This window comes from Myxine glutinosa, chromosome 8, assembly GCF_964187855.1.
Source record: "Myxine glutinosa chromosome 8, kmMyxGlut1.1, whole genome shotgun sequence".
Lineage (NCBI taxonomy): Eukaryota > Metazoa > Chordata > Myxini > Myxiniformes > Myxinidae > Myxine > Myxine glutinosa.
In genome coordinates, this window is record NC_136268.1 from 128162639 (window position 1) to 128175826 (window position 13188).

The 13188-nt window shown below is 43.0% G+C and overlaps 1 protein-coding gene across 2 annotated transcripts in view; it reads right to left on the reverse strand.

Annotated features, from left to right (window-relative positions):
- The window catches only part of LOC137432912 (collagen alpha-1(XII) chain), a 305761-nt gene that overhangs the window by 248748 nt on the left and 43825 nt on the right, over positions 1-13188 (reverse strand). For both annotated transcript variants that reach the window (XM_078783725.1, XM_078783726.1), the window contains exon 5: positions 9684-9959. In XM_078783725.1, the coding sequence (XP_078639851.1) occupies positions 9684-9959 (276 nt within the window). The remainder of the gene's footprint in view (positions 1-9683; positions 9960-13188) is intronic.

The following is a 13188-nucleotide window of genomic DNA, read 5'->3' on the forward strand; positions in this document are numbered from 1 at the left end:
TGAAATTGTTTTTGATTTCTTAGGGGTTAATATATCCAGCACAATGAATATCTGCTGCAATGTTCCGGTCTTTTCGGAAGAGATTTAGGAAATGAGAATACAAATCGGGCCAAAATTGTTGGGGCAAGATTTTCCAAAGGGGTTTCCCCTCTCCCTCCCCCCCCCCCCCCGCACACCCCAACCACCCCCCCCCCTCCCCAAAAATCCTTAGCTTATCGCTGAGTTCATTTTTTGTGAGTTGGAAACTTAAATGGGGTGTTGAACTAGTTCCAAGGAAATCCGGCATTGGGACGTTTAAATGCTGCATCCTCATACATACACAACCTCATGCATCAAAACAATAAACAACCTTCAAATCCTATCACCATGCCCCGAAGCAAATATAGACCTGCCCAGCTATGCCTTTCATGTGGTTTAACACAACAACTGTCAACAGTTCCAAGCACGGCAGGCTCCCAAGCCCTGCAGCACAACACATCAATCACCAATAAGCGTAGTTCCTTCACCTCACTTCAGCGTTTGTCTAATAGGGGTAGGTGTTTGTTTCTTGGGTGAAAAATATTCTTCTTCCTCTGCTGCAGGCAATTTGAGGTACGAGTCGACATGGGCTTAATATTTGAAACAGATATTCTTCCACATCGTCGGTAAAGTACAAGACTTGTCACCTTTATTGACGAAACTAGCAGAGCACCCGCCCTACGGGTGATGTTGTTCCAAGTGTGCAACACGTTTTTCTCCCATCAGATACAGTAGTATTTTTCTGCTGACAACTACTTTTACTTGGATTTCTTGCGGATTTCCTTTGGTAATATTGCTCTTGCTCATTTCTGTTCAACTTAGGTGTCCTTGGCTTTTGAGGCATCTCAATTTTCCAGAAAACAAAACAAAATATCAAACATCACCCTAGCTAACAATAGCCATGACCATCTTACCCTCCCTCCCCCAACGACTCACAATCCCCCATCAGCCTAGCTAACAATGCCCACAACCAAACCACACCCCCTCTTTCCCCTCCCATCCACCATCCCCTCACAATCCCCCATCAAGCATCAACCCCACACCCCTCCCCCCCACTCCACTTCCCCCCACAATCCCCCTTCAACCGTGACCCGAGCTAACAACACCCATGACCACCTTAGCTCCCCTCCCCCATCCCCTCACAATCCCCCATCAGATATCACCCGAGCTAACAATAACCATGACCGCCCAACACCACTCACCCCACTCCACCACCCCTCACATTCCCCCATTAACCATAACCCTTGCTAACAATACCCGTGACCACCCCACACCACTTACCCCAATCCACCACCCACTCACAATCCCCTCTCAACCGTCACCCGAGCTAACAACACTATGTGTGTATGTATGTATGTCCGCTCTTCACCCATTGGTTGGACAGCTGACTTGCCGCCACCCACAATTGTAACCTGAAATACTTAACCTGAAGTACCCGAGGACCCAAAAGACCCCAACGACCAAAAAGACTGAAAATACCCTGAAGACACAATAAACCCCAAAGATCCAAAATACGCAAAAGACCATGAAGACCCAAACTACCACGAAGACTCAAAAAACTCCAAAGACCCTCCCACCCCAAAAATAAACCCCAAATAAACCCCAAGACCCAAAAGACCCTGAACACCAAAAAGACCCGGAGACCCAAAATACCCCAAAGACCCAAAAGACCCCAAACACCAAAAAGACCAGGAAGACTCAAAAAACCCTGAAGACCCCAAAGACCCAAAGATCCAAAATACCTCAAAATCCCAAAAGACACAAAAGACCCAGAAGACCCCAAAGACCCCCCAAAAAACTGAACACCAAAAAGACCCCAAAGACCCCAGAAACCCAAAAGACCTTGAAGACCCAAAAGACCCAAAAGACCCCGAACACCAAAAAGACCCCGGAGACCCAAAATAATGAAAATACCCCAAAGACCCAAAATATCCTGAAGACCCTAATAGACCCAAATGCCCCGAAGACCAAAAAGACCCAAAGACCCAAAAGACCGAGAGGAACCAAAGGACCCTACCCGAATAAGCAAAATATTCCAAAGACCCCAAATATTGAAAACACCCTGAAGACCCCCAAAAACATGAAGACCCATAAAGACCCACAATACTGAAAAGACCCAGAAGATTGAAAAGACCCAGAGGAACCAAATGACCCCAATGACCCAAAATACTTCATAGTTTTCCTCATAATAATAATAATAAATAAATATTACCCTTACAGCCTGGCCGCAACTGTGTGATGCCAGACGGCCGGCTATTTTTTTTCAATCACTTTGGAGACGAGTTACAGGAATGTGGTTGCTAGGGGAAACGCCCATATGTCTTTGGGGTATTTTTGGTCTTCAGGGTCTTTGAGGGTCTTTGGGGTATTTAGGGTCTTCATGGTATTTTGGGTCTTTGGGGTCCATTGGGTCTTTTCGACATTTTGGGTCTTTGAGGTATTTTTGTCTTTTGGGTCTTCAAGGATCTTTGGGATATTTAGGGTCTTTTGGGTCTTTGTGGTCTTTTAGGTCTTTGTGGTCTTTTTGGGTCTTTGGGGTCTTTTGTTTATCTTGGGTCTTTGAGGTCTTTAAGGGTCTTTGGGGTATTTTGGGTCTTCAGAGTCGTTAAGGGTCTTTGGAATATTTTCAGTTTTGGGGTCTTTTAGGTCTTCGGGGTCTTCAGGGTCTTTTTGGTCTTTGGAATATTTTGGGTCTTCGGCGTGTTTTGGGTCCTCTGGGTCTTTACATTATTTTGGTTCTCTTGGTTATTCAGGGTCTTTAAGGGTCTTCAGAGTCTTTTTAGTCTTTTGGTTCCTCTGGGTCCTTTCGGGTCAAAAGACCTTGGTGGTCTTTTGCGGTATTTATGGTCCTCAGGGTCTTTTGGGTCCTCAGGGTCTTTTGGGTCCTCTGGGCCGTCTCGATCTTTTGGGTCCTCTGGGCACTTTAGGTTAGGTATTTCACGTTACATTTGTGGGTGGTGTCAGGTCAGCTGTCTAAGCAATGGGCGAAGAGCGGAAATACATGCATGCATACATACATACATACATACATACATACATACATACATACATACATACAAACAATTGCTCAAATATATATAGATTACAAAAATCAATTCCATACTGTTCAAGAGGAAGTAAAAAATATTTCTCCTTGAAAACGTTTTTGGAATCTAAAACGTGACCATGCATATACAGCAAGGACATCGGGAAAGTCATCCACAAATGGGAGGAATGTGTGACACTGGCTGGAAATTCTTAAGAAATAGACGAGCTTTGCTGCTGAGCTTTAGTTCTTGGTTAGAGAAATCATTTTGACTCTCCGGTATAAGCGGTTAAAATGGGCAGCTTTCACATCTTTATCAGTAGAAGCCATGCATCAACTCAAAGATAAACAGGGAAATCTGTCAACTCCATCCCATAATCAGGTAGGCTCATGTATCCAATGATGTAACGTACTTTTTTTTTTTAACTCACACATTAAGATCAAAATATCATTCACATATTTCTCTGTAAGGGGTCCCGGAGGAACCAGGACACCCCACCTTTACCCCCAAATAATAAATACACAGCATAAACAACCCCAAACCCACTTTCCCTGAGACTACAAGATGCAACTTTAATAGATTAATTGTACGTGTTCCGAGACACATTAGTTGACAGCTTGCAAAGCAGGGCAGGGTGCCAGACAAGCAAGTACACAGAATACCAGTGAGACGATCTGGACATCTTGTTTAACATTCGAGGTGTCCATCCACTGTGGGAAAAAAGTGGTGGCATGACAAATTGTGAAATGACCTAGGTATGCCATGACCAGAATTAATTATATTTTCTCATCAATCCTCTGAAAACTACCATTCGTCTCAAGGCAATTTTATCATTCGTGAAGTGGAAAAGCGAAATAGAACTTGTTATTTTATTCACTTAAATCCAACACTGGATCAGGATTCAAACCCAGGCTAGACAGTTTAGAGGCGAGTGTGCGTACCCTCTAGAACCAGCTAAAGTTGAGTAAATACCACACAGGAGTGAAAATACAAAGTCCAATCAACTTGATTCATGACATCAGCACATACATATTTTCAGCATCGGCTTCAGGTAAAGACAATAGCACATTGGGTGAATTTGGTATGCACAAGTAACCAATCAGACACAATGAGAAATCGTAGTTTTCTTTCAAATTAAGCCCTTCAGCTGACAACGGTGATATAACGCGGAAACTATTTGGGAAATGGCGCATTGACACGTCTCATCTCAACATGCTCAAATTACTGCAACTCTTGGTATGTAAACATACCTATCTGCGTGCGCTTTTGTGACACACCTATTACCTGCCGTACCTAAGTTTTAATTCCTCTACTGGCTCGGGCTTGCTCTACATCGCAAAGCTGACCACACAATGAGTCTGACTGTGTCACTTGTGGCATTGCATAAACTGACAAAGCATTGATAGTCAGTTACATTTACACAGTTCAATCCAGACTTTTAAAAGCCCTCTATATACGTATGCCCTAAAGAGATTAAGCACGCTCACCTGCAGGCTCAAGAAATTAACACAAAAGCAGGAAAAAAATTCTCAATACTAAACCTTCATTCCACTCTTTAATGACGTCATATGTAGGGACTGCCAGGTTAACAAACTACTGCGATTTGTTTTCAACAAAATTATGTTTTTATCGATGTTTACACATTGCCCTGGGTGAAAACACATTTAAAGTGACAGGTTATTAACTTGTTGCATTACAATTGTCATTTGAGCATACCACATTAATGACATGAAAGGTGTCGTGAGAAATGAGGGAAAAAAGAAAAAAACATGCCGAAAGCATAAAAAAGATTAATATACTTTTTTTTTCTTTTTTTTGTATACAAAATCGAGGCTCGTGAAAGAGCTAACATTAATCACACAAAAAGTCAAACCGACACATAAAACACAAAAATAAGGGGAGCGGTAGACAGGTTGGGGAGAGAGGGGAAAGGACACAAACACAACATTTGAGAGCAGGGACATCGGGAGAAATGTGGGTGGGGGGGGGGCTTGGGGGGGAGGTGGGAGAGGTATTAAACATATGAGCACTGCAAGGACTTCAAGGAAAGAAGTTGAGTACTTCATGTTAATAATGCGAATTTGTAAGATGAATACCTTTGCATCATTAACTATAACGACATTGGGTAGAGAGTATACCGCCACCGGCTGAATAGTTTATGTTTTGTGTCCCACTGATAGGCCGGATCTGGATCCAAACCTGAACCAAAATTGAATTGGCTTGTTCTTGTCACCTACCCAACTCATCCACCTTTTTTCGGCCGAATCCGGCATCGTGATATACAGTCACGTGAAAAAGTAAGTACACCCCATGTAAAGTATTGACTTTTTCAACATATTTCAACATACAGCTATTTGATCTTCATTTCAACAATATTGATAGATAAAGGTGATATAATACAACAAATATCATGAAACATTTACACTTTGTAGTCCATTGTATAATTTAAATAAACATAAATGCAAATTTCGCATGTGGAAAAAGTAAGTACACCCCTACATTTATCACTACTTCAAATACCTAAAATTAGAATCAGGTGCACCAGCTCAGGTGGAAATGATTAGAACATCGTTAGTTAGGATCTTGGAGGAACCTGTCTTATTTAAACCTCAGGCATTTAGTTTGGTTTGCTCTTTGTTGTTGAAGTGTGCGGCGTCACCATGCCTTGATCAAAAGAGCTCTCTGAGGCCTTCAGAAAGAAGGTTATAGATGCCTACGAGTCTGGGAATGGATTTAAAAAGATCTCCAAGCAATTTGAAATCAATCATTCGACTGTCCGGAAGATCATCTACAAGTGGAGAAGATTCCAAACAACTGCCAACTTGTTCACGCCAGGCCGCCCCAGCAAGTTCAGCCCGAGAGCAGACCGCAAGATGCTGAAAGAAGTCTTGAAGAACCCCAGAATGTCATCACGGGACCTACAGGTAGCTCTTGCCACTGTTGATGTCAAAGTGCACAAGTCTACCATTAGAAAGAGGCTGCACAAATTTGATCTACATGGGAGGTGTGCCAGGAGGAAACCTTTGCTGTCCAGAAAAAACATCAGGGCAAGACTAAAGTTTGCCAATGAGCACCTAGGTCCTCGGCAAAGACCAGCACTTCTGGAACAATGTGCTCTGGACAGATGAGTCAAAGGTAGAGCTATTTAGCCACAGTACCAGAAGGCATGTTTGGCGAAAACCAAAGACAGCATTTGACCACAAGAACCTGATACCAACTGTAAAGCATGGTGGTGGAAATATTATGGTTTGGGGCCTTGGCAGGGCATCAGGGCCTTGGCAGCTCACCATCATATAATCCATTATGAATTCTTCATTGTACCAGAGGGTGCTTGAGGATAATGTGAGGCCATCTGTCAGAAAGTTGAAGCTCAACCGAGGGTGGACCTTGCAACATGACAATGATCCTAAACATACCAGTAAATCCACCAAGGAATTGGCTGAAAAGAAAGAAATGGAGGGTTCTGGAATGGCCAAGTCAAAGCCCGGATCTAAATCCAATCGAGATGCTGTGGGGGGATTTGAAACAAGCTGTGCATGCAAGGAACCCCTCAACCATCGCACAGCTGAAAGAATTCTGCATGGAGGAGTGGGCAAAAATTTCTCCCAGTCGATGTCAGAGACTGGTAGACAGTTATAAGAAACGCCTACTTGAGGTTGTTTCTGCCAAAAGGGGCAATACCACCTATTAGAGCCAAGGCTGTACTTACTTTTTCCATTTGTGAAATTTGCATTTATATTTATTTAAATTATACAATGGACTACAAAATGTAAATGTTTCATGATATTTGTTATATTATATCACCTTTATCTTTCAATATTGTTGAAATGAAGATGAAATAGCTGTATGTTGAAATATGTTGAAAAAGTCAAAATTTTACATGGGGTGTACTTACTTTTTCACATGACTGTACATCGTTTTCGACCCTGTCTCTCAATGGTGAAGAATCACTTAAAAACGAAAAGTATCTGGATCCGGATCTTCACCAAAATCGAATCGAATCTTCTTTGTCAAACTTCTACCGACGTTCTGTCTTTCTGTGGTCTTTCTGTCTTCTACCGACTCCTCTCCGGCCTTGCTCCCCCTGCTCTGTCCCACCAATATTCCTGCACAAGATCTGCCAGCAACCCTCTTCTGGTGAAGCCGCCAAAATCAAGACTCTCTATTCACCTTCACTCCTTCATTCCTCTTTTCTCCTGCCTCTGGAACAAACTCCCTCACTCTCTTCAATCCCTCTCCTCCCTCCAGGTCGATAAAACAGCTGTTCACCACCATCTTCTTCCAAAATCTTCTATCTTCCCCCTTCCAAAACCATGATCTTTTCTACCCCCGTTAAAACACCCTAAATCTGCCTCTTTAAATCCCCAACTTCTTTCCTTAAATTCCTCGAAGTGTTCATTTGCTTTATACCGATTATCACTCCCCCCCCTCCCCCCCTCCCTCAGCCCCTCCCTGTTCCACAGAACTACCGTCATCCCTGCTCTCTTCTGTTTTGTTTGTGTGCTTCCCTCCCTCCCTCTGTTGTCTCCCGATCCCTTCGTTGCATGTTGTATGTGTCTGTGCACGTTTTCATGTTCAATGTGTTAACTCTTACATGAGCCTCGATTCTGTATACCAAAAAATAATAAAAAACACCCGACTTGTTCACCAGCTTTTGTCTGAATCTGGCCACACATTTTTGAGATATCGTGGTACATATCGATTTTGGCCCTCTCTCTCAATGGTGAAGAATCACTGAAAAAATATCAGCCGGATCCGTGTCCGGATCTTCACTGAAACGTAATCATTTCTGCATTGTCACACACCCAACCTCTCCACAAAGTTCAACCAAACCCATCCACAACTTTTTGAGATATCCTGTTCACCGACAGAAACAACAACAAACAACAGTCATTTTAAGGCCATTTTCCCTGCTAGAGCGGGGGTTAGCCTTGCGGGCCCCATGACAATCTTCTCCATTTTGCCCAATTTTCTGCATCTCCCCTTGTTAACCCCCTTGCCCGCATTTCTTCTTCGACCATCTTTAGCCAAGTCTTTCTCGGTCTTCCCCGTCCTCTACTTCCTTCTACATTCATTTCCATCACTCTTCTCAACATGTCACTTTCATCCTTCCTCAACACATGACCAAACCATCTCAACCTGTTCCTCTTCACAGCATCAATCACAGGCTCTATTCCCATCATCTATCGCAATTCATCATTTGTCTTCCTCTCTCTCAACGATACTCTGCACATCCACCAAACCATTCGCATTTCCACCCTTTCCAGCCTTCGTTGCTGCTCTACGTTCATTACCCATGTCTCGCTCCCATAAATGATAACACTTCTCACACTGCACTACACTTCTCTCACACTACAGACAGACAGACAAATAGTCAGGGGGTGAAAACAACTTTGCATTTGATGCCCTCTTTTTTCCCATTTCCATCATTATTTCCAATACTGTACATAAAAACGAGGGGCAATACCTCTGAGTGCTCACCTGGTTGAATAAAGCAGTAAGCTACACCGACTAAAGCTATTTTAAACAGTATCACGGTATTTTAAACGAATTCCAATAGTTGTGAGGAGACAAGGAAGCAAGTAGAATCATACTGACATAATCATAAGACTTCAAAAAAAACAACCTATGTTGGGGGGCAACCCCCCACCTCCCATCCCTCTCTCATTAATTTTTAGATATCCCTCCCCCGTAGATCCCATTAGACCCCGATTTTTCTAAAGTCGTGAAAAAACTTTGGTACCTCACAGATAGTGAAGTTTATGATCAAGTTTCATCAAAATTGTATGTGTAGTTTCGGAAAAGAGAGCAAATCCCTACATTACGGGGCTCAAATCCCCCATTAGACCTCATTAGACCTCGATTTTTTTTTTTCATGCCGTGAGCAAACTTTTATACATCACGAGTGATGACGGTTGTGGTCAAGTTCCATCGCAATTGTGTGTGTCGTTTCTGAGAAAAAAAGCAAATACCTATTTGGGGTGTCAAACCTGGACCCACTTTGGCCCCCCAAAGCCCCATAGATCCTGATGTTTTCATGCCATGAACAAACTAGAGTTGCAATATACCAAATATCATTTTGGCCAAGTTTGGTCACAATCACATCAGCAGTTTCGGAGAAGAAGTTGCAAGTGTTTGCAGGCAGACAACGCGCCATCCCATAAGCTCCCCAGAACAGTTAACCATCTAGATATGTTCCGAACTACATTCCAGGTGAGCTAAAAATTGGTTAACCATCTAGATATGTTCCACAATTAAGTTCCAAGACAATCTATGTGGGGCATTCATAATGTTCTCAGAATAGTTCCCAGTAGTCCAATAAATAACGAGGTTTTGTATTTTGAATATGTGTGAAGATATACTTAAAAATTTATATATATATACACACAATTGTACACAATTGTATAAAACGTATATTTAACTCATTGTTCATATAACCTTTGGAACTCGGAATGTATTATGACTTTTGTCCAAGAGAGATGAGCTGAATGCCCTTTTACTTAATTAGCTGCACATAACAGTGTATCAGAAACATATGCACAAAAACATCAAAAATTTGACATTTGGTTAGATTCCAAGAACATACAAAAATCACTGTTAATAAATGCATTCCCCGGAAGTTCATTTCTTCATACTCACATTTTAAAGTGCTGCCCTTCCCAGAACGTGGTTGGCCCTGCCAATCATTATACATGGGCAGCACACGCAGGTCGTATGTTGTTCCGGGCTGCAGTCGTCGTAAGCGAGCACTTGTCACATTTCTGGGTGCTCGAAGAACACTAGGCCGACCACGATGCCCTTTACGTCGATGGGACACACGATACCCCACAACCGGGCCTGGTGCTGCTTTCCAGGTGACACGAAAACCTGTGGTTGAACGCTCTGACACCATCAGCTCCTCGGCACTCTCCAAGGCTGTTCAGAATGGAAGATATGCAGGAAAGAGATCATGAATTAATGATTTTATTGACTCTTCGACTCCTTTCAGGGCATGAGAGCAAAGAAAACACAAGAATACAAACGTCCATGAAACAAGTGATAATAATGGAAATGCAATCGGAAAACAACAATAACACTGGGGGGAAAAAACTTTTCATCTGCTACAAAGGGAAATGCAGGTGTTGTTGGCTAAAGCTGGGCCGCTGATTTCAAATCTGTAGTCAGAATTTAGCCAGCACGTCAGGTTTTCAAAATGTGTAATGTTTTAATGATACCCGGCATGCTATATTAGATACATTATTATTGCAGATCGCCACATTGTACATCTAATATCAGTGCTTCGTAATTACTTTCACGTTATATTTAGATAACAGTGATTGATCTCCATGTATAATGTGTAATATACAAACCAAGAACATAAACAAGTTCCAGAAAAATAAGTTAATAAAACATTGGAACATTGTAATTTTAGGAAGCATGTAAACTTGAGAGGGAAATCTGCCCCATTGTGAGTGATTCAGAAACAACACTTCAAGTTTACACTCTTCCTTGTAATATAGTGAGTGTAGGCACTGTTCAGACGCGTTCAGAAGTGTGTGAGACACCTGCTCTTGCGCTTGTGTATGGAATTGGTCTCCCATTGTAGGACAACAACAACAACAACATGCATTTTGAAGGCCATTTTACCTGCGAGAGCGGGGGTTAGCCTTGCGGTCCCCATGACAATCTTCTCCATTTTGCCCTATTTTCTGCATCTCTCCTTGTTAACCCCCTTGCCCGCATTTCTTCTTCCACCATCTTTAGCCAAGTCTTTCTCGGTCTTCCCCGTCCTCCACTTCCTTCTACATTCATTTCCATCACTCTTCTCAACCAGTCACTTTCATCCTTCCTCAACACATGACCAAACCATCTCAACCTGTTTCTCTTCACAGCATCAATCACAGGCTCGATTCCCATCATCTTTCGCAATTCATCATTTGTCTTCCTCTCTCTCAACGATACTCCACACATCCACCGAACCATTCGCATTTCCACCCTTTCCAGGCTTCGTTGCTGCTCTACGTTCATTACCCATGTCTCGCTCCCATAAATCATAGCAGGAACCAGCAGTAATCACCCATCATGTTTGGGTTGAACCGAATTTAACTCTTAGTTTAACCATCAACATCAGCACAGAAACAAACATCATTTTCTATCTTTAAAACGGCAGCTAAGTTTGTTTGGCGATCACGGAAGTGGGAAATTTTGGTTCCTTCCTCTAGGAGATTCCATGGCTGTAGTTTGGAGCCCAACACTTCAGCCTTCTCCTTTGACAATTTCAGGTCTCTCACTAGATCGTTTAATTCTTCTTGATTTAGCAAGTGTGGCTTCTTTCCTTCAGACTCAGGTTCGTACAGTTCATCCATATGAACCATAGCATCGTCAGAGTTGTCATCGCTTTCACCTGCAGCAGCTTCTGGTGGAACTGGCACAGGAGAATCCGAGTCATGGGGGACCGGCTGCAGAGCAGACTTTCAATCTGGATATACAATTTTTGACTTTGATTTTCGTTGAGAAACCAGAAATATTTGTCATACAAAAGTAGCAGTAAGAGTGATGATTCCTTGGCTCATGCCATATGATTGGCACAGCAAAAGGCATTCCCTTCATTTTGCCACTCAACCACTGCGTAAGCCCCGAGTTACACACGGTGCAGCAAACATGAGGTGCCCAGCTCTATTCTTGGTTTCCTATTTTACATTGAATATAATACTTGTAAGCAGCTTTCACCCTCTTGGTACAGTGCTTGTTCTGGCTACTTGGAGTGTATTTCCCACAGATATAACAAAAGATATAAGGGTGATTCGCACAGCCTCGTCTATTCATGATGCCTGTAGTAAAATATGCCTAACATGAAAATATACAGAAAAATATATTAGGTTATAACCTGAAAATTTATAGATACTATTAGCATGATATGAATTCCAAACTTGATACATTCTTAAAATAGATACATTTAATTTAAACATTTTAGTTTCAAGTTATAAACTCTCAGCTCAGCACGGAAGCGGCACGAAAAATTGCGATGCCGCATGGAAAATTTCACTTTAAAATTCATAGCTTGGTCAGTTTTCATCCAATTTTTAAATAATTTAAAGTGCATTCCAAAGCTCTTTTATGAGAAGTAATATTCCACAACAGTTGTATTGCTATAATTGAAACAAAAAATACAAAAATTAATAATTTATGATCACTCAAAATCACCCACCAGGGCAAGCTACTGTAATTGGACCATATGTACAACTCGAAATCCTGACGTGCTGAGAAAATTCTGACTTCACATTCAGAATCAGAATCCTCGATTTAGTCTAGAACATATGTTTCTACCCGAGTAGTATAATCTTTGTTGTTCAGTGTGTTACGTGGTCCCCTCAGTGCATACCAGGTCTCGGTGACCCCCGGACCGTGAGAGGACCTTCGCCAGCAAATAGTATTATATAGGCGCATTCGCCACGCAATCCATAGGAATTTCACCCAGGCGACAACTGATGTGCAAGTATATATTTCCAATGGTAATGATACCAAACACTTTCAAAGACACAACCACGGAGATTTTCCCCGAGCAATCAACAATACACAACCAGGCACAATCAATATTACAACCATGTGAACTCATCTACACAAACTCTAAGATGGCCATCTTAATCTTATACATTCCTCACGTGAGCCCCACTCCTGACTCCCTCCGTGGTCAATGTCTCTCCTCTCCGCACACGGGCGGTTGAACGAGCCCCGGGCGGACGTGCTCTAAACGTGCCGTCTCGGACTGGGGCCGCGGCTGCAGCGCACCTCCTTGCCAAGCCACGGGGCAAACCCAGCGCGGCGTCCAACGTGCGCGAGGCCCCAAGTGCGGACCCGTACGCGTCTTTGTAGACGGGGCAAAACCCAGCGCGGCTTCCGACGCGAGCGAGGCCCAACGTGCGGACCCGTACGCGTCTTTGTAGACGGGGCAAACTGTCCCGGACGCTTGGTTTCGTGCACGAACTCACGGTGACTGGACGTGTCAAAAGGTATTTACCGCCCAGGTAACTCCTCTCGCCAGACGTTTCGCAACGGCGCGTTTTCCGCGCAGCGTAAGGTCGATTCCACCTTCTCGTCGTCGCGGGGCGAGGAAGAAGAAAAACCTTCCTTTCCCTCGTGTCTTTTTCCTCCCTTTCCGTCACTT